At 39.7% G+C, this 20,265-nt stretch overlaps 1 protein-coding gene across 1 annotated transcript in view; it reads left to right on the forward strand.

Annotated features, from left to right (window-relative positions):
- The window catches only part of LAPTM4A (lysosomal protein transmembrane 4 alpha), a 39,820-nt gene extending 21,928 nt beyond the window's left edge, over positions 1-17,892 (forward strand). The window contains 6 exon segments of the mRNA XM_047069233.1: positions 7,834-7,954; positions 12,065-12,141; positions 12,242-12,364; positions 15,549-15,644; positions 16,172-16,270; positions 17,256-17,892. Of these exon segments, the coding sequence (XP_046925189.1) occupies positions 7,834-7,954; positions 12,065-12,141; positions 12,242-12,364; positions 15,549-15,644; positions 16,172-16,270; positions 17,256-17,330 (591 nt within the window). The 3' untranslated portion in view covers positions 17,331-17,892.
- The last annotated feature ends 2,373 nt before the right edge of the window (positions 17,893-20,265 follow it).

Here is a 20,265-nt window from a genome sequence, read left to right on the forward strand (position 1 = left end):
GTCTTACCGGAAAGGAAAACGAAAGATCCAGCTATAACTCAGTTGCCTGTGGTTCTTGGACCTTATTTTGTTATAATATGTGTGTGTGTGTGATGTAGGCAGAAAGGCCTCTGTTGTGAATCTGGAGGTTCTCTTAGAGGCAATACCTTTTGCCAGGATTTACACGCGATCTGATTTTTCCTGATTCAACTACCCCTTGCCCATTAGACGCTTTTTATTTCAAACCCATTCCGGTTTTTGACACCTTTATTGAGAGCCTCCTTTATTCTGGCCACATATGGTAGCATTTCCTGGATTCCAAGATCTATGTAAGTCTGTATCATAAACCAAGTTGACAGTGTTATTGATTGGTGGTTCACCAGTAATACTTTTGTGATTTCTTAACCACCGTCTCCAGTATTCCTACACTTTGAAGGTAATTATGACCCTGTTGGGATAGCTTTAGGCTATAATGACTTCACTGAAGCTTTGACAAACTTCTCATATTGTTGACTTGATTGGCGGTTCTCACCAATGACTGTGATTTGTTGTTGTCTGAGGTTTTTTTGTTGGTTTGGTTTGGTATGGAGGATTGTGGTATTAGTGATACTGTATTGTTTCAGTTAACTTCTGTGAACTGTAAGAAAAAAAAAACTTCACACATTCTTTTTTGCCTTTCTGTGTTATCATTACTTCCCTACCCAGTGCCTTGAAATCATTAGTATTTGGACAAACACCAGATGCCAATAATCTTAGGTAGATACTGTTTCATGGCCCACCTCCAGGGGACTACCGGACCCTCGCATTATTCCTGACTGCCCTGTTTTTTGTTTGTTTTTTTACAGTTTTGCTTTATTGATGTACATTTTAAAAAACAAAACTTCAATGTGTAGGCTTATTTGCTAGTTTCTAGGTTTGTTTTAATGTTTCCTATACTTCCATATTCAGAAATCTCATCTTACTGGCATAAAATTATATCAAATTTCCCCTCAGAAACTCTGTTTTATATTTTAACTGATTTGTAATATTGGACGTTAATCAGCTAGTGGACGGTAATAGCACTGTATTCCTAACTTCCTTTTATTTATTCTCCATTTTGCCAGGGGTCTGGGTCTTCCATTTCTTTTGTTCTTAGCTCTGCCTTCCATTCCCCTAAATGAATCATACAAGGGTCCTCAAGCCTCTTACTCTACCCTGTCTGCCTTGTCCCTAGAAGATAACCCTCCCTCCTACTAAACTGAGGTGTGTCCACCAGCTGGGACTCTTCCTGAAAACCTAATCGTCCTGTTTCTTCTCAGATCCTTCCCTCCATTCACAGAACAAAGGATTTCTAACTCCTCCTCAAGAAGGAAATAACCACCATCCCAATTTCAACCATCTGAATGTAATTGGCGGTATTTCTTTCCAGTCTTTTCTAGGCAGATTTTTTTTTTTAATGCTATAGGATCAGCTCATAAAAGTGAAAGGAATTGCAGGGGAAAATATGAGTTACAAACAGCAAACCAAAAATGCAGGGAGTAAAACTTTAGTAAGGGTATTTACTCTCCCAAAATAGGGAGTGAGGAGTTTAAATTTACTCCCCACTGGAGGCACTTGATGTGAAAACATTTTACATCTCCTTATTTTCCGTGCTTTAGTTTTCACAATTTTAGAAGGATGCCATAGCTGTTTTTCATTGCATGGGCTTTTAGGTTAATAGAACATTATAAGCTTCTAAAATTAATTAATCTGTCTTAAAATAAGGGATTTATTGGTCATCTGCAATGTAGAAGGCTTTGGCAGACATAGAAAAAGAGTAAATCACAGGGACCATATGCCATTGTCTATTCTGTTTCTATTATCTGCCACACAGAGGCACTCAAATGTTCTGTCTTGCAAATTGTATCTGCACTTATTTTATGGTATTACAGAGGTTTTTGGAGCGCATATACAAAAATGAGACTTAACAGTACAGTGACAAAGGAGAGGGGAAGGTGATCGGTAACATCAAATTTTAATTGGATAAAGGACTGGACAAAGGACATTGGTTTTGTTGGTGACTTTCAAAAGTGTAGCTTCCATACCATGGCAGTATTAAAAAACACAATTTCTGTCTAGTTGGGAAGGTGTGTAACCTTTTAGAAAACAAGACCACCCAGGTAAAGTGTAGGGTAATATCTCTAAACAAAAAGGACTTGTCCAAACAGTGCATTTTGTTGCTAGAAGCTTCTTTACTAAAATAGAAGTAATATGGGATTGAGTGAGATAGAAGGTCCCTTCCTCCTCCAGTACCTTGTCAGGATACTCCCTTCCTAAGTTTCAGGTGGGAGAATATCTATGATGATGGCCTCTGTGCTGTTTGGAATTTGGGGGTGGGGGGTGCAGTTGTCTCCCTCCTGCTGGGCCTAGAGGCTGTATCAGTGAATGTATCGGATACAGTGTCATTGCTTTCTGGCAACTGGTCTGGTGTTCAGGCCGTTCCAACACGGTGTACTAAAGTATTAATTCTGTGGTATTAAATAGGACATAGAGAAGTCAGAGCCAGTTCTGTGCACCAGAGGTACCAGCCCTGAAGTGTTAGCTTTTGGCATTTTAGATTTGAAAGAAGCACGGGTGGCTTAATCCCTGGTCAAGTAATACAAAGTTTCAGAATGAGCTCTAGTTTAAATTCTGGCATTCCTAAAATTGTTTTCTCTGTTATTTATTGAAGAATCTGAAGCCAGATGATTTCAAACCAGTTTGTTACACAGAAGTTCAAATGTTCATTGAATAATTGAAAATAGTCTTAATGAGTAGGTGTCCTCCTTCATGGTTGATGGTGTGTTACAAGAATACATTTTGAGGGGCCACCTGGGTGGCTCAGTTGGTTAAGCAGCCGACTTAGGCTCAGGTCATCATCTCGCAGTTTGTGAGTTCGAGCCGCCCTGCTTCGGGCTCGGTGCTGACGGCTCAGAGCCTGGAGCCTGCTTCGGATTCTGTGTCTCTTTTTTTTTTTTTTTTTAATTTTTTTTTTTCAACGTTTATTTATTTTGGGGACAGAGAGAGACAGAGCATGAACGGGGGAGGGGCAGAGAGAGAGGGAGACACAGAATCGGAAACAGGCTCCAGGCTCTGAGCCATCAGCACAGAGCCTGACGCGGGGCTCGAACTCACGGACCGCGAGATCGTGACCTGGCTGAAGTCGGACGCTTAACCGACTGCGCCACCCAGGCGCCCCAATATATTGCTAATTTTTCATGAATGTCTCAGCCATAAATAATCTAAAGCTAGGTGACTGGGAGAGAGGTGAAGACAGGTGTCCTCAAGCTGTATTCTTTTCCAACCCTCACCCCTGACTCCTTTAAATAAGAGTATAACCTATTTATATTTTGAAGTTAATATCTTTCCTCAAACACACTTTTTTTGTGCCTCAGTACTTTGACATGTGCCTTTTTTTTCTCCCCCCAAGTCACATTTTAAAAACAATATATTAAGGAAAATTTCAAATCTAAAGAATAATGAGATAGTGTTAACATCTCCCATTTACTCATCACCCAGCTTCCACTGTTAATAGCATTTTGCCAGTTCCATTTCATTTTTTAATGGTTAGCCCAGATGTTTTCTTGGTGAAGCTTTTCTTATTTCTCAGCCAGAGGGATCTGGTTTCCTCACTGTGTATCTGGAAACGTTTCTTTATACTATTTGTATGTACTTATTAAATACTACTTATTACATGATTACTAATGATTATCTTTTCATTTTTCTCCCCCACAAGATGTTCTTGAGGGAGAAAGATGATAGGTCTTTCTCTATAAAAGGTGTATAGCAGCTAGCTTGTTAATTAGAACATTTGAAGTATTCATTAGACATTTGTTAAATTAATTGCCTCCTCTTAAATATAGTAGGAATAACTCATTTGTACTGCACGTTTGTAACTACCAGTAAACAACAGGAGGCTTATATATATGTGAAACATGTAACAGAATTTTTGGAGGTTGGCCATTTTGATCTTTATCTGCTGGCAGTGCTTTGCCGACTGGCTCCCAGTGGAGACTCTGCCTGTGAGACCCTTATCAGGATGCCCTGAAGCACACACTTTGTTTTATAGTCTCAGCAGATACTGTCGTGGCAGAATGTGCTTTGCAAACCTAAAGAATAATGATTTAAAACAAAAACCAGCCCCCAAAGAATCATCTGGGATGGGTGTGGCAGCAAGAGGAGAAAGCAAAGAGGAATTCCTCTTCTGAGGCCCAGGGCTTCCGTGGGCCTGGGCCTGGTAGCCTGGTAACAGTATCTCTGTAACAAGTAAAATCCAACACATCTGGCTTTTGTTAATTCTTTGTTTACTTATACAAGGTGTGCAGAAGGCTTGCAAAAACCATGTAAACCACATAATTTAACCTAATAAATGCACAGGACTGCTTCTACATTGAATGGTCTGTTTGTAGCTTGTGCTGTTAACATGTTTGCTGTCTTCTGTACCTCCATATTATGAGGTTTAGAAATTAATCATTATTTAAATTACATTTTTGGTTTTTTTCCTGAATATAGTAAAAGGAAAAAATTGGGAATAAATATTAAGAAATTGTACATACTTGCTATTATTCAGGGAAATTTTACATCAAATTTTATATTGCAAAACTGTAAAGTCGATTTTATATATTTTTTTAAAAATGCTACATGGAACTTAGTAGAAGTATCGAGGGACTGTAATTAAATAGCACAGGGCCTAAATATGAGCACAGGGTGGGTGCTCAGTGGTGAGTCTTTTAAGATCACAAGGATGGATTTTCCAGGTTAATATTTAAAATGAAAGTTGAGATTTTAATGAAATATACTGACATAATGGAATATAATTTTTTTTTTAATTTTTTTAATGTTTATTTTATTTTTGAGAGAGAGAGCATGAGCAAGCAGGGGAGGGGCAGGGAGAGAGGGAGACAAAGAATCTGAAGCAGGCTCCGAGCTCTGAGCTGTCAGCACAGATTCTGATGCGGGGCTCGAACTCACGAACCGCGAGATCATGACCTGATCCAAAGTCAGATGCCCAACTAACTGAGCCACCCAGGCGCCCCTAGAATATATTAACTCAGTGAAGATTTGAAGAACTGTGAGCTTTTAAAGAAGTAGCACTGCAATTTATTTTATTTATCCTTTCTTGGTCCTCTTGATTAGATCTTTGACTTTTGTTTAATACTCAGGGCTGTGACAGTGAAATGAGATTTGAAGTGTCACTGCGAGTCTGTGGCTTATCTATGAGAAGAAAAATAGATTTTTAAAAAGTTGTTTTGTAAGTTTTTCTGTTAGACAGCACGAGAGGGGGAGAGAGAGAATCCCAAGCATGCTCTGCAGCTGCCAGCACAGAGCCCAACACAGTGCTGCATCCCACGACCGTGAGATCATGACCTGAGCTGCAACCGAGAGTTGGACGCTCAACTGACTGAACCACTCAGGTGCTCCAGAAAAATACATTTTTATAAGTCCTACATGCAGTAAAAATATTTAAGAAGGGAAAATTAAACTCCTAAATATTTTGGTCGTATCATTTCCTTCATCTAGTAATTGAGTTTGCATAGTTTTCTTGACATGAGACTGTTTTTCTGTACTATGCAGAGCTACTCTTTTTTTTAAGTTTATTTATTTTGAAAGAGAGAGCCCACAGGGGAGGGGCAGAGACAGAAGTATAGAGAGAATCCCAAGCAGGCACCTTGCTGTCTGCATGGAGCCAGATAGGGGACTCAAACTCATGCATGAACTGTGAGATCTTGACCTGAGCCAAAAGCAACAGTCAGATGCTTAACTGACTGAGCCACCCAGGTGCCCCTGCGCAGAGCTATTTAACTATGACTGTATAGTGTTTAGCAAAGAATAATTTGCTGGATTGATTTCAAACTGATTTTATAAGGCTTCAGTAGATACATCTGATTGTTCAGTAATTAATTCACCTCGTTGTATTAGCTCCTACTCCTATACCACACACTAGCCAAAACCCATTGCAGTAAAAATGCCCCCCCCCCAAAGAAAATCAGCCTTCAACTGGGGAGCCACCTTGCAAATACGATTGTCCTACGTAAGACCTTTCAAGAGTTGAAGGATAAAGTACCTTGCTTTTGAGCAATGCAAGAGAAAAGGTATGTTACTGAACATATTTATTTGGACAGTAAAGTATAAACATAGCCTTAGATAATAGCGTCTTCTGGAAAGGCCTCAAAACAGGAGTTGCTTAGGAATTGGTATAAGTAATCCCGTGGTGCTAAGAAGCTGGTTGTCTTAAATGGAATCAGGTTTGTGTCCTTGCTCTAACCTTTGTCCTCTGTAACGCAAGTTATTTCGCATGCTGAAACTTAGTTTCCTCATCTGCAAATGGGCTTTAGTAATATTTACTTCAGCAGGTGGTTGGGAGGAATAAGTGAAATAATATACTGTATGTGAATATGCTTAGTATACAGTATATTCTCAATAAATGTCAGTTGATTCTGAATTTGGTATTGTTTAGATCCCCTAACCTTTTTGAATGATTAAAATTGGTTTGCATGTCATAGAGAATGTGCAGTGCCTCCAGCTGATAAAATCATTTATCATTCATGGTGGATAGGAGAGAGCTATGTAATAGAGTTTGTTTAAAGTACAGTTGATGATCAAGGCTCTAACGTACCTTAAAAGCATCAAATGTTCAGATTTTTACAAAGGGAGGAGGATATGTTTGTGTGCACTTTAGATAGGGAAGCCTAACTCCAAGCCTAGGTGGTTTTCTCTATTGAATCATTAACAGGACTGTTTTTGAGCACTTCAAGAAGCAGTGCCTCCTGGCATACTGCAGGGATTCTTTAACCACTGGAGGCATAAATAATTACCGCTTCAAATAGAGTTACAACCTTGGTAAACTAGAAAAACTCACCAGATACTATGATGGAATTGCAGCAGGAAATTTGACAAAGTCTCAAGATGTTTCTCTGAACGAGATAAAGATTCTGTTCAAAGATTGCTGATTAATGGGAAGAGGACGCCTCCTGTGCTTGGCCCGGTTCTCTTTTCTAGTGACTGAGGTGGAGATACTGATTACATGCTGATCATATTTTTAAATGCTGGAAGCTAAAAAACAAGATAGTAAATCTGTGGGGTGTCCGCCAGAAGATCTTGACAGGCAAGAATGTAAGATGAAATTCCATTGCAAATGTATCAAGCCCTTATACTAACTGTAACAGATTAGAATCCAACTAACTGTACAGGTTCAGGTGGTAGCTTAGCAGGATCAAGTGTGAAAAAGAATGAAGGGTTTTAGGGAGTTGCTCTCATGTAATATTCCAAAAATTTATGAAGCCAGTGCGAATTGGGCTGCATTCATTGAAATTTGTTAGCTTAGGCTCTAGCGGCTGAGACCCTGCTGTGCTCTGACTAAGCTGATCTTAACCTCATTTTAATGGTATGTCCAACAAACTGGAGCATGTGTATAGAGGAGAGTAGAGAGGAGGTAGTGAGGTAAGCCTGCTGGATCACTATATTCTTAACTGATGGTATTACATAAGTAATGTTGGATGAACTGTGGCTTCTTCAAACTCAGAAATTCTGAGATCGGTGTATGAATAAACATGTGACTCTGAACATGAACAATCTGTAATGATTCCTTTTAATCATTTTGCCATTGTGTTGATATTAACGCAAGTTCAGGCAATACATCTTTTCTCTGAAACAATTAAGTTTATACTTTAGGAAATAATTATTTTTCAGCTGTTCTTCTATGGTATTGCATACTGTTTTATCTACAGGTTAATCTGTTATTTTCTGTCTTTGTTACTGCAAGTAAAACAGTTTAAATATGGAAAGACATCCGAAGATTGTGAAGACTGTTTCCTGATGAATAATATTAACAGATACCAAACATCTTATCTTTCACAGGTGGTAAACCTATTGATGGCAATTTTGCTGACTGTGGAAGTAACTCATCCAAACTCAATGCCAGCTGTCAACATTCAGTATGAAGTCATTGGCAATTACTATTCATCTGAGAGAATGGCTGGTATGTTTTTAGGTGAAAATATATCCTTTAATCACACACACTATTCAGAGAATTGATTAAATTATAGTTAAGTTATTTTACTTGCTGAGGCATAAAAGTGTTTTTGTGGGTTTTTCAAATTATTCAGTGAGAATTATAATTGAGCACTTTTGCCCAGAAAATGCTATGGACTACTAGATTTTTGAGAAATACACATTGTATACCTTTGATTCCTATCTGGTGCTGTGGAGATGATAAGAAGAAATTACAAAAAGACTTGTGAGTCTCTGAAGGTCAGCTAGCAAGTGTAGTAGAGGATGGGAGCAAATAGGCTTACGGGAACATGTGAAATATGAATTATTGGAATATTTGGTGATATCTTTTTCTCAGGGTCACAATTCTAAATATATATATCTATCATTTAGATGAAGAAAGACACTGTTGGAGTTAGAAGACATTCATGTAAATTACCTTTTTAAACCTGTTTACTCTCCAGTAACATTTTCATTATTTATCTTTCTCTAAAACACAGGAGCAGGGGTGCCTGGGTGGCTTAGTTGGTTAAGTGTCAGACTTCGGCTCTGGTCATGATCTTGCAGTTTGTGGGTTCGAGCCCCGTGTGGGGCTCTGTGCTGACAGCTCAGAGCCTGGAGCCTGCTTCGGATTCTGTGTCTCCCTCTCTCTCTCTCTCTCTCTGCCCTTCCCTGCTCTCACTCTGTCTCTCTCTCCTCTCAAAAATAAACAAACATTAATGGGGCACTTGGGTGTCTCAGTTGGTTAAGTGGCCGACTTGGGCTCAGGTCATGATCTCATGGTTGATGAATTTGAGCCCCGCGTTGGGTTCTGTGCTGACAGCTCAGAACCTTGAGCCTGCTTCAGATTCTATGTCTCCCTCTCTCTGTGCCCCTCTCGTGCTCTCTCAAAACTGAATAAACGTTAAAAAAATTTTTTTTAATCAATAAGCATTAAAATTTAAAATACAGGTTCAGAAATATTTTAGTTAAGATTGTATATTATGAATAGAAATTTAATGTTCAAACAGAAAATTATGCCTCAAACTTTGCAGTATGAACAGCTTTTTTGCGTGTTGATTTTTTTTAATTTCACTTCAGAAAAATGTTCTGAGTTCTCATGTGTAAGTTGTATTTATCATATTATAGGATTTAAGTTACCATATTTTTAGTTTTATTAGCTTTTATTGTAAGTTCTTGAGCTTCATTAAATTTATGGTCTTCCCATAAGCTTATGAAGTTGTTTTTTAAAAAAATTTGGTTGTGGGGGCACCTAGTTGGCTCAGTTAGAGCACGTGACTCTTGATCTCAGGGTTGTCGTTCAAGCTCCGTGTTGGGTGTGGAGCCTACTTAAAAATAAATAAATAAAAATTGGTTGTTAATTTAAATAATTCACTGTCTACAGGGCCAGCTGCCTTTTCTAGGATTCAAGTAGAGTTTTGTGGGCATCTGTTGACATTACAGTATGAAATCACTAACAGTTTTTTACACTGTGCTTTAAAAAAATTTTTTTAAGTTTATTTATTTATTTATTTTTTTAATTTTTGTTTTTTCAACGTTTATTTATTTTTGGGACAGAGAGAGACAGAGCATGAACGGGGGAGGGGCAGAGAGAGAGGGAGACACAGAATCGGAAACAGGCTCCAGGCTCTGAGCCATCAGCCCAGAGCCCGACGCGGGGCTCGAACTCACGGACTGCGAGATCGTGACCTGGCTGAAGTCGGACGCTTAACCGACTGCGCCACCCAGGCGCCCCTAAGTTTATTTATTTTGAGAGAGAGACAGTGTGAGTGTAGTGGGGGGCCAGAAAGAGCAGGGGAGAGAAAGTCCTAAGCAGGCTCCACACTGCCAGCACAGAGCCTGACACGGGGCTCAAACTCACGAAACTGCAAGATCATGACCTGAGCCGAGACAAAAAGTTGGATGCTTAACCGACTGAGCTACCCAGGCTTTAAGTGCTTTGTAAAAATGTGTCTACTAAAAATAAATAAATAAATAAAAATGTGTCTACTGAGTGTCCATTCAGATCTTTATAATCCTTTAATTATGTTGTCAAGTGTGGTAAAAGAAATACCAAGAGCATATTAGAAACCTCCCTTCTGGAGTTTGTTTTTTCTTAAGTAGTCTGTTTCTCTATTTAAAATAAAAACCAAAATACAACGATGAATAAAACTTTAGTTTTTAATGCCTGTCTTTGGTATTTTAGGCTGTAAAATTATATAAAACCTGCTAATGTTGGCATTTTTCAGCATGCAGTGTCAGCTTGTGTTTCTCTTTAAATCAAGGTGTAGAAAAAGATTTATGGCTGTTGACATTCTTATGCTGTGGCTGGAGCTGCAGGGATGAAGCCACAGGTTTTACTGCATGCTGCATGGCTGCCGTGGCCACCGTAGTGGGAATCAGATACGGAGTTAGCATACTTTTGTTGATTCTAGTTCTGCCAAAACCGTTTTTGAGAGAACATAAAAATGTGTAGTTCTTGGTCATACAGTAGTTTGTGTCTCTGACGGAAGTGGAACGTTGACCCTCCCACAGGCACAGTGTTAAAATGGCAAGTTAATTTCTGATCATTGGCCTGCGGCTGATTGTAAATAATGAGGTTTGCAGTTAGTCAGCTAAACAGAATATGACCCTCAATATATATGAAATGCTTCTGCAACATATACAAGCTGCTTTTCAAATGTGAATTTGACCTTAATTTTATTCACTTTGGTAACGGGTGAACACTTGGGGCCCCCTGGAGGAGGTTCTTGAATGTGGTGGTGGATGGAAACCTGAGGTTCATATCTGTGCGTTTAGCCCTCATATTTTGTTTGCTTTATTGAGTCACAAATATTGGAGTGTCTCGCTCTAGGTATTGTGTATGTATTTTTCACCTGTTATTCCATTTCTCCCCTTTTTTGCTACAGGGTATCTAAAGGATATCCTATATCCTCTAGAAAAATCTAAAGATGGCCCTTAATTTAGCACCAAATACTGATGATGTTTATACTTCCAAGTGACAAGATGATACATGATATCATGTGTGATATCCAGCAGTTATTCTAATCATCCATCATCATTAGTGCCTTTCTGGTTCTTAATATCTATCCAGAGTCAAAGAATTAACTTTAGATCTGCTAAAAAAAACCTCTCAAGTGTGGCTTAGTATTGTTGAGATTACTCAGGTGTTTTGTGAGGTAATTAATGAATTTGGATAACCTTGAGGAAGGAGACAACCTGAGACAGGTGAAGAACAAAGAAGAAAATGGGCTTGTAAAGCAGTGGAGAAATCAAGGGCAAGGAGTGGGGAGCAGGGAGTTCCCATGTTGGCGTAAGAGAGAGGAGGTTAATGGAGAACCTTGAATCTCTATATTTTCTCTTGAGGCCAGAGAGGGCAGCTGTAGTGCTCTGAGTTTATGTGTCTTTTAAGCAGATACCAGCCTTTCCCTCCTGTTGAACCCTGCTCATTTCACAAGACCCAACATGTGTCATTTCTTCCATATTTTTTCCCTGATTCCCCAAGGACAGCTAATCCAATGTAGCACTTGCCACATTGTATTATCATTATCTGCATGCCTTCAGACTCTTAGGCTCTGGGCAGAGATCTGTCTCCCTAGCAGAGTGACTGGTTGATGATAAGAGTCAATGAGTTGTAGCAATTTAATAAACAAAAACAAAGGGGTGAATTCCTCAAAACTTCATTACTTAATGCTGAGAAGGATTTTTTTTTTTTTTTTTAAACTCTCTTGGCTTTAGGGTTTTTTCGGAGGCATTCTGGAAAATACTCATTTTTTTTAAGCTAGCTTTAACATGTAATTTTGTTGGGGTGCCTGAGTGGTTCAGTTGGTTGAGCCTCTGACTCTTGACTTTGGCTCAGGTCATGATCTCATGGTTTCGTGAGTTCCAGCCCCACATCAGACTCTGTGCTGATAGTGAGAAGCCTGCTTGGGAATCTGTCTCCCTCTCTCTCTCTCTGCCCCTCTCCCCCTTGCTCTCTATGTCTCTTCTCTCTCTCAAAATAAATAAAAATAAACTTTAAAAGAAACCCCCAAAAAACAAAAAACATTTTGTCATGAAGAGTTTTGGGTTTTTTTTGTTGCATAAGTAGCTTAATTAGATTTTTTTTTTGTTTTCTTAGATAATGCCTGTGTTCTTTTTGCTGTCTCTGTTCTTATGTTTATCATCAGTTCAATGCTGGTATATGGAGCAATTTCTGTAAGTACCCTATATTTTTGACTTTGAGTTTGACCTTTACTGAGTGGCACTTAATATTTCATATTTGTGTTGTGATGTTGTGATTATTTTTTTTCTTCAGTATCAAGTGGGTTGGCTGATTCCATTCTTCTGCTACCGGCTTTTTGACTTCGTTCTCAGTTGCCTCGTTGCTATCAGTTCTCTCACTTACTTGCCAAGAATCAAAGAGTATCTGGATCAATTAGTAAGTGTGTATACTAATTAAACTTTTTCTCTTCATTTTAAGTACAGTATTTAAATCAAAATTTTGAGTCAGCTTTCAGTGCTATTTTTATTTTAATCTACCCTGTTTATTTTTAAAAGTGTTTCAAAATAATTATTGCTCCTCTTAACTACCTTGTTAAAGCCAGTAATATACATAGGATATTTCCTTACTTGGATATTCTAGTATTAAAAGTCTCTAAATATGGGGCACCTGGGTGGCTCATTCAGTTGAGCTTCTGACTCTTGATTTTGGCTCAGGTTGTGGTCTCATGGTTCATGAGATCAAGCCTTACATTGGGCTCTGTGCTGATAGTGGGGCCTGCTTGGGATTGTCTCTCTGCTCCTTCACCCCTCCCCCAAAATAAATAAATATTTTTTTTTTTAAATTTTTTTTTCAACGTTTATTTATTTTTGGGACAGAGAGAGACAGAGCATGAACGGGGGAGGCGCAGAGAGAGAGGGAGACACAGAATCGGAAACAGGCTCCAGGCTCTGAGCCGTCAGCCCAGAGCCTGACGCGGGGTTCGAACTCCCGGACCGCGAGATCGTGACCTGGCTGAAGTCGGACGCTCAACCGACTGCGCCACCCAGGCGCCCCAATAAATATTTTTTTGAAAAGCCTCTAAAGATGGATATCGTAGAACTTAAGGAGTAGTTCAACTTTTGTTTTGAGTATACCGGTACTATAATCACTTGGCTATACAGGCTTCCCCTTCTATCCAAAAGCGCATTCCTTTAAAATCTTCTGTAAGCTGAAATGTTGTAAATGTTTGTTCCCAGACCCCAAAAATAATCTTAGTCTTTTCTGACACCCAAGGGCACATCTTGCTACAGATGCCCAAAATAAATAGAGGTAAAGCACAAAGGCTCACACACCCAGTTCAGAGCTGTGCAGGCTGGATGCTGAGCTGCTGAATGTAGTTCCCAGGGGAGGAGCTTGGTAAGGCCCCTCCCACTGCTTGGGGTGTGCTTGGCCTCTACAACAGCTTGCTGCAATGCAAACACTGGATGCCATTTTTGCTTCTCCCCTTTTTAATTTGCCGGCATCAATAGCAAATATTTGAGTGCTTACTGTATCCTTACCTCTATTCAAAGCAAATTATTGGTGAATAGTGTAGATACAAACATAAACATAACTTCCTCTCTCGAGGATCAGACGTGAATTGGGGGAGTTAAGACATGAAGATGTTATCTTCATGAACTATACATGTTAATGAACTATAACTGTTACACAGCATTCAGTGAGGAGCTTAGATTAGTGCCCTGTGATGGAGGGGTAGGGAACCCTCTGGGTTGGAGTAAGGTCTGCAAGGAGGTGTGAAGTCCAGATAAATGGAAGTTCAGTTCAAAAATGCTGTCGTTAGGAATTTTCTCCCTACTTGGCAGATATCCTGCCTATTGTATCTTGTGTACCACCAGATTTATTCATTCAGAAAACATTTGGTTGTTGCTGCTTCTGTGCAAGGCATTCTGCTAGGTTCTTGGGATATATCAGTAGAACTCATTTGCTAGTAAAGGGATTGGAAAATTGACAATTACTGCAGTAAAACTGTGAAGAAAAAGTATTGGCTGCGTGAGTGGATATCATACCAATGTCAGACCTGGGCTGGGAAGTGAGACTTGAATTGCACTCAAGAAAGAGTCTAGTAGGAATTAAGATAGGGAAAATACAGGAGCAAATGTCCCAGGTCAGAGACCCCTTGAGGCAGGAAGGAACGTGGTATAGTCAGAGGACTAAAAGGGGACCATGGTGGCTGCCACATAGAGAAAGGGAGGGAAGCAGCACGTGATGAGCTAGAGAGAAGGGGTTGGGGGCAGGGCCTGGTGTCCTGGTTGGCCGTGGTCAGAAACTTCCTCATTCTAGATCTCTTGTCATGTCGTGTCTGGCTGAAAGATTGCAAGCTTTCTGAATAACATGTGTAGCGTTCCCCATGAGCTGGTCTCATTCAATTTTTGTCCTTTTATTTATAATAAAGGTTTAAAGAACAGTTTTGTCCCAAGGAGACAGCTGTGTTTGGAGTTGGTGTGTGGATGCTTTTTTCTTTTTCAGTCCTTTGGGATTTTTACATGCTGCTTATTTTTGAAAATTATTTGGGCCTTTGTATTTACATTTCCGTTAAAAACAGATATGTTTTTAAAAATTAAATGAGTTTTATAGGAAAACTTTAGGGTGAATTTTTTTTTACTATTCCTTTTATAGACTCCAGTGGTTTTTCCACTCTGTCGTTATATTCACTTGGTCTCTCAGAGTGGCAATACTTTCTTTTTTGGCCAGCTTATAAATCCTAAATTATTCCTTTGTAGTACTCTTCTCCTGGAACCTAGCTTAATGAGTAAATAAAGTTGAACCCTTCACAATGGAACATAGTAAGTCTGCAGTAAGCCACAGAATCTTACCTGCCTTTATAACCAGGGGCATGCCTTCTTTTTGCCCCTTTCTGATGAGTATTGAGACTGGCAGTTGGCTCTTAGAAAAATTAATTTCCCCACGTAGGACTAAATGACCCCTGAAACTTAGGTAAGCCTTAGCACTTCGTACCTTAGCAACTCAGGGACAAGTCTGCAGTCGCATACAGGAGATCATCTTTTTCCAAAGGCCAGTAAAATGTAAAACAGGGAAGAGGAAAGATGAGCTCAGCTCATACAGCAGAATTCAAATGCATTTTAGGTGTTCAGTAGCATGCATTCATAATGATGAGGCTTAAAGGTACAGCGAGTTCAATTCTGTTTACTAGTTTTTATTAGAATATCAGTTCTGACTTTGGTGCCTTTCTGTTTGTATTTTTAAGATACTGTCTAGACTGTCACAACGTGCAGCTGCCATAGCTGAATTATGAGTGAATGTGTATGTGTTTGGTTAATAAACTTAATGGTTTCGAGCAGTTTTAGGTTAACAGCAAAATCGAATAGAAAGCACGCCCTTCCCTCCCTCACTGTCCACATCCCAGACGGTAGTGGTGCATTTGTTACAATTGATGGACCTACACTGACACATCGTTATCACCGAGAGTTCCTAGTTTACACTGGGTTCACTTACATTCTGCAGATTTGGACAAGTGTGTAATGATGTGTATTCATCACTGTGCTATCCTAGAGGGTAGTGTCTCTGCCCTAAATATCTTCTTTCCTCTGCCTGTTCACCTCTCCACCCCCTTTTTTTATAGCCTGATTTTCCCTACAAAGATGACCTCTTGGCATTGGACTCCAGCTGCCTCCTCTTCATTGTTCTTGTGTTCTTTGCCTTATTCATCATTTTTAAGGTGAGTTGCTGAACTAAATATTTGGGCTGTGACACTGTTCATCTAAACCTTTTTGTTGTCTTTTCTCCTCATAGTTCCAACAGTTAAGTGATAGTGTTTATTCGGACATAGTAGTAAAGATAACACCTAGGTGATGTCCTTCTCATTTCCAGAGAGTGATTGGAAATACCAGGATCCTTCCTAAGTGTAAAGAACATCATTATGTTTTTAGAAGTAGCTCGTGATTTAATTGAAAATCTGTTCACATTCCAAAGGTTCAGAGACAGAATTTCCTTGGCAGCACAATGGTTATCAGACCTGAATTGAAACCCCAGTTCTGGTTTCTCTGTAAAATGATATTAATAAAACTTGGGATATTTAAGTGGGGGCAAGTAGGCAGAGGGCCTGGCTTGTGCTAGGTCCAAATGGGTGTCCATTCCCTTTTCCAGGGAGAAAGTACACGGAAAGGCATTAGAAGTCACCTTAATTTTAGAGCAGGTAGTCTGCTGAGTTTCTGGCATGTGTCAATTTTGTTTGTGTTCTTTTAGGCATATCTAATCAACTGTGTTTGGAACTGCTATAAATACATCAACAACAGGAACATGCCGGAGATTGCTGTGTACCCTGCCTTCGAAGCACCTCCGCAGGTGAACGATCTTTTAATACATTAAATCTTCAGTAGTTGTTATTGATCATTTTTAATGAGCCTAGGTCTTGACTGGCTCTTCAATGCCGTGTATGTGGTTTAGGACACAAATAGCTTAAATCCACAAGATGTAACATTTCCCAGTTGGAAACCTGGCTACATGGGTGAGAGACACCCTGCACTGCTCTGCTCATTCAGTTTGACTGTTAGGTTGGACTCGTAGGTAGTCTTGAAAAGCGTTGCATTTTGCAGAGGAGATCAGACAGGAAACAGCCGTGTGAGCCATGCCAGGCTTGTGGCTTCTGGAACCTCTAAGGATGGGGTACTGTCATTTACAGCTTGTGTTGCTTTTAAAAAACATCCACACGATCAAAAGGGGGAGCTGAATTTTCTGTGGGGAGATGAATGCAATGGGTTCCAGGAGTCTGTGGGGAGGCCTCCTTCCTGGGACCCTTTAGTTGCTGCTGTATTATCTTTCCAGGTTTTCAACATGTAGAATACATGTGGCCCATGTAGGGCCCACCTCTCACACTTGAGTCACTTAGGTTGGAATGCCACTCTTACATAGATGTGCCCTTTACCCTAGAAGAAATGATATAAAAGTATCTGGCCCTTGAATTACAGATTCTGATGAAATTCAGGATCCAGCATCTTAATGGAGGCTTCCTTTAGCATGGGTCAGTGGTGCCCTTGGATTTGCAGCCCCCGAGGCACTGGTTCTGTCAGTCACACTGTAGGGAAGAGGGGAGCACGGTGCTACCTACTTCCTGTCAAGGTGCCCTGGTGGCCTCCGGTCAGTTCAGAAGCAAAACTCCATCTTCCCTTCCTTTGCCCCTCCCTCTTTAGCAGTCTTGGATCACCTCAGTTACGCTCAGGAACTTTTTAGCTAATAGTTTCTTCAGCTAAACTCGGAAAGCATTTGAATTATTCCAGACAGGAATTTTTCAAGGTGATTTAAGTCTGATACAACTTTTTTCTCTCTTCAGTATGTTTTGCCAACCTATGAAATGGCAGTGAAGATGCCTGAGAAAGAGCCACCGCCTCCTTACATACCTGCCTGAAGAAGTTCTGCCTTTGTCAATAAAGCCTATACCAGCTTTTCGTCTTGTTTATTTTACAGAATGCTGCAATACAGGGCTCTTCAAACTTGTTTGGTATAAAATACACTTTCCTTTGTTTAAGCATTTATTTTCAAACACTAACAAGCTTTTTTGACATCTATTCAAAGTCGGTTTTATTTTGTTTTTTTTTTTATCGTTATGTCTATTACATTTTAATAGTGTTTTTGAAGACAATCTAGGTTAAGCAAGAGCAAAGTGCCATTGTTTGCCTTGAAAGGGGGGAGGGATGGGGGTGTTCTCTACACATTTTCTTTTGTAACTTTGCACTTTCTTTATATAATAGTTTGCATTTTGGTTATTTGCTGCCCTGGATACTTTCAGGAAGAATGACTAAAATATTCAGGGTGAGTAAGTTGGGTATAAGATCTGAAGTTTTCGGCTATGAAAACAGGAAAAATCTATACCATTTTAACTTGACTGTGGAAGATGACGGTTGCACGTTTCTAATTTGTATGTGTTTCCATCTTTGTGATAAGATGCTTTAATAAATCTCTTAAATATTTACTGTTGTCATTTTTAAAAAAAAGATTTGTTACCCTGTTTTGGTAGCTAGAACCTCACATTTTCCTTTACAATAAAGTCAAGACTATTGGGATCTTTTGGTACTTTGAGAACACAATGCTAGATTTCACTTGAAAGCATTTCTTTAGTTCAGTAACACAAATATTATTTAAAGTTAATATATTACTGGACTCACTGGCCAGGAATTAATATTATGGTTTGTTAGAAAAGTTATATGATGAGGGTAGCAAGCTGTGGGTTTTTTTTTAATATTAAGAATTTTTTTCATATTTGTGTATTTTTGAGAGAAAGCGTGAGTGAGGGAAGGGCAGAGAGGGAGACACAGAATCCGAAGCAGGTTCCTGACTCTTGAGTTCTCAGCACAGAGTCGGACGCACAGGCCTTGAACCCACCAACTGCGAGATCATGACCTGAGCCAAAGTCAGACGCTTAACCGACTGAGCCACCCAGGTGCCCTGCAAGCTCTGTTTTTATGTAAAGATCATTTAGTAGTTAAGTAATGAGTTCATCAAGAATAATTCAACATAGGGGAGGGGGAGAAAAAGAATAATTCAAGGTAAGATGTGTCTGTTGACCTTTGGAGGGGAACCAAAGAGAAAGCAAGCAGACTGCGGCTTATAAACCACACGACTAAAAATTTTCTCCTGAAAATACACCACTCTGCATCTTGCTGAGAATGTAGCAGTAGTGACCATGTACACATACATCATATAGACCTAACACAACCAAAAAACATACTTTACACGTTTTTTAAAGGGAGAACAATTGTTTGGCTGCAATCTCACTTATAAACACCCACCACCAAAATAAAGCGTAAACTAGGAAAGTACAGTTGTGTTTGGGGTATGCCCAGTTTGGGGTAGTAGAGGGTATTTTACTGATATCTTTATCGTTTTAGAAGATTTCTAAATCAGGGATAACTTCTCTGAGCTAGGCCTCACTTTGTATAAAAACTGAAATAGAGGGCCACCTGGGCGGCTCAGTCAGTTAAGCATCCGACTTAACTCAGGTCGTGATCTTGCGTTTGTGAGTTCTAGCCCTGTGCCAGGCTCCGTGCTGACAGCTCAGAGCTGGAGCCTACTTCAGTTTCTGCGACTCCCTCTCTCTCTGCCCCTGCCCTGCTCACACTCTGTCTCTCAAAAAATAAATGTTAAAAAATAAATAAATAGAGGGGTGCCTGGGTGGCCCAGTTGGTTAAGCATCCAACTCCTGATTTTGGCTCAGGTCATGATCTTGTGGTTCCTAGGATCAAGCTTCATGTCAGGCTCTGTGACAGCATGGAGGCTGCTGGGGATTCTCTCTCTTTGCCTCTCCCCTAGCTTGTGTGCGCACTTGCCTGCTCTCTCTCTTTCTCTCTCTCTCTCAAACCTAAAAAAAAAATTGAACTTTTGCAAGAGAGCCATTGTTTCCTTAGTTGTTGGTTTAATTCTGTTCTGTTGAAGGTCATGCTAAGGTGTATTTAGATACTAACCAAACTTAATAGCTATTTTTCAGTAGTGAGATTACATCAAAATGTGAACACATTAGGTCCCTGACTTGGGCCCATTTTAGGGGTGGGGGTGGTGTTTGCCTGCAATCCACAGCCAAGCTTTGTGGGCCCAACTGGGCATTGTTCCTCCTGGAGTGGAAATGGGCCATCATGACCTTTAATCACGACTTCATTTAAAGCAGCTTTATCTTGTGGAAAAGGACACTGGCCTTGGAGTTTATAGAGAACAGTAACAATGTGTTAATCCCAATCATTTCCCCTAAGGAAGGGGAAAAAACTTAAGATTGTTAAGGGGTCATGTTTCCAGTTAAGGGAAATCTGTTGTCACAGAACAGTTAAATATCCTAGTGAATATATGCCAAAATTGTTTGCGTTAAAAGGTAATTTTTTTTTTTCTTCTGTCTGCTAGTTCTGGAGAAAAACAGTAGTAGTTTAGTATATTTGATGCTAAAATTCAGGTAGAGATAACATTGAAGATAAACGTTTAAACATTTGGCCTTGTTTTTTTTCTAAATAGGAAGCAACTTTGCCTTAATTAAGTAGCTCATAAATGTCAGCATTCTGACTTCTAAGTTTGGCCCTCCCTCTGAAATTCCACAAAAAAGTCTCTTGAGATCCTGATGCTGGCCTAAATCCCAAAGTCCTGTTATGCTTTTTAACTTCAGTTTTGGTTTTTATCATCCAACATTGTTGACTACCCAACCTCTTGGCTTTCACAACTTTTTGTGGGGGTTCGCCTATCTTCATCATCCGCAATTTGCTTCTGTCACTTTTCCACTTCCATCTGCTTCTGTCCACTCTGCTCTGGTTTTGGCCTTCTACACATTCTCAGCACTTACTGCTATGAATGTGGCTGTAGAAGCT

Source organism: Lynx rufus, unplaced genomic scaffold (genome assembly GCF_022079265.1).
Source record: "Lynx rufus isolate CCGP_SWC_20201006 ecotype Redwood Valley unplaced genomic scaffold, mLynRuf1.p SCAF_8, whole genome shotgun sequence".
NCBI classification, from domain to species: Eukaryota; Metazoa; Chordata; class Mammalia; order Carnivora; family Felidae; genus Lynx; species Lynx rufus.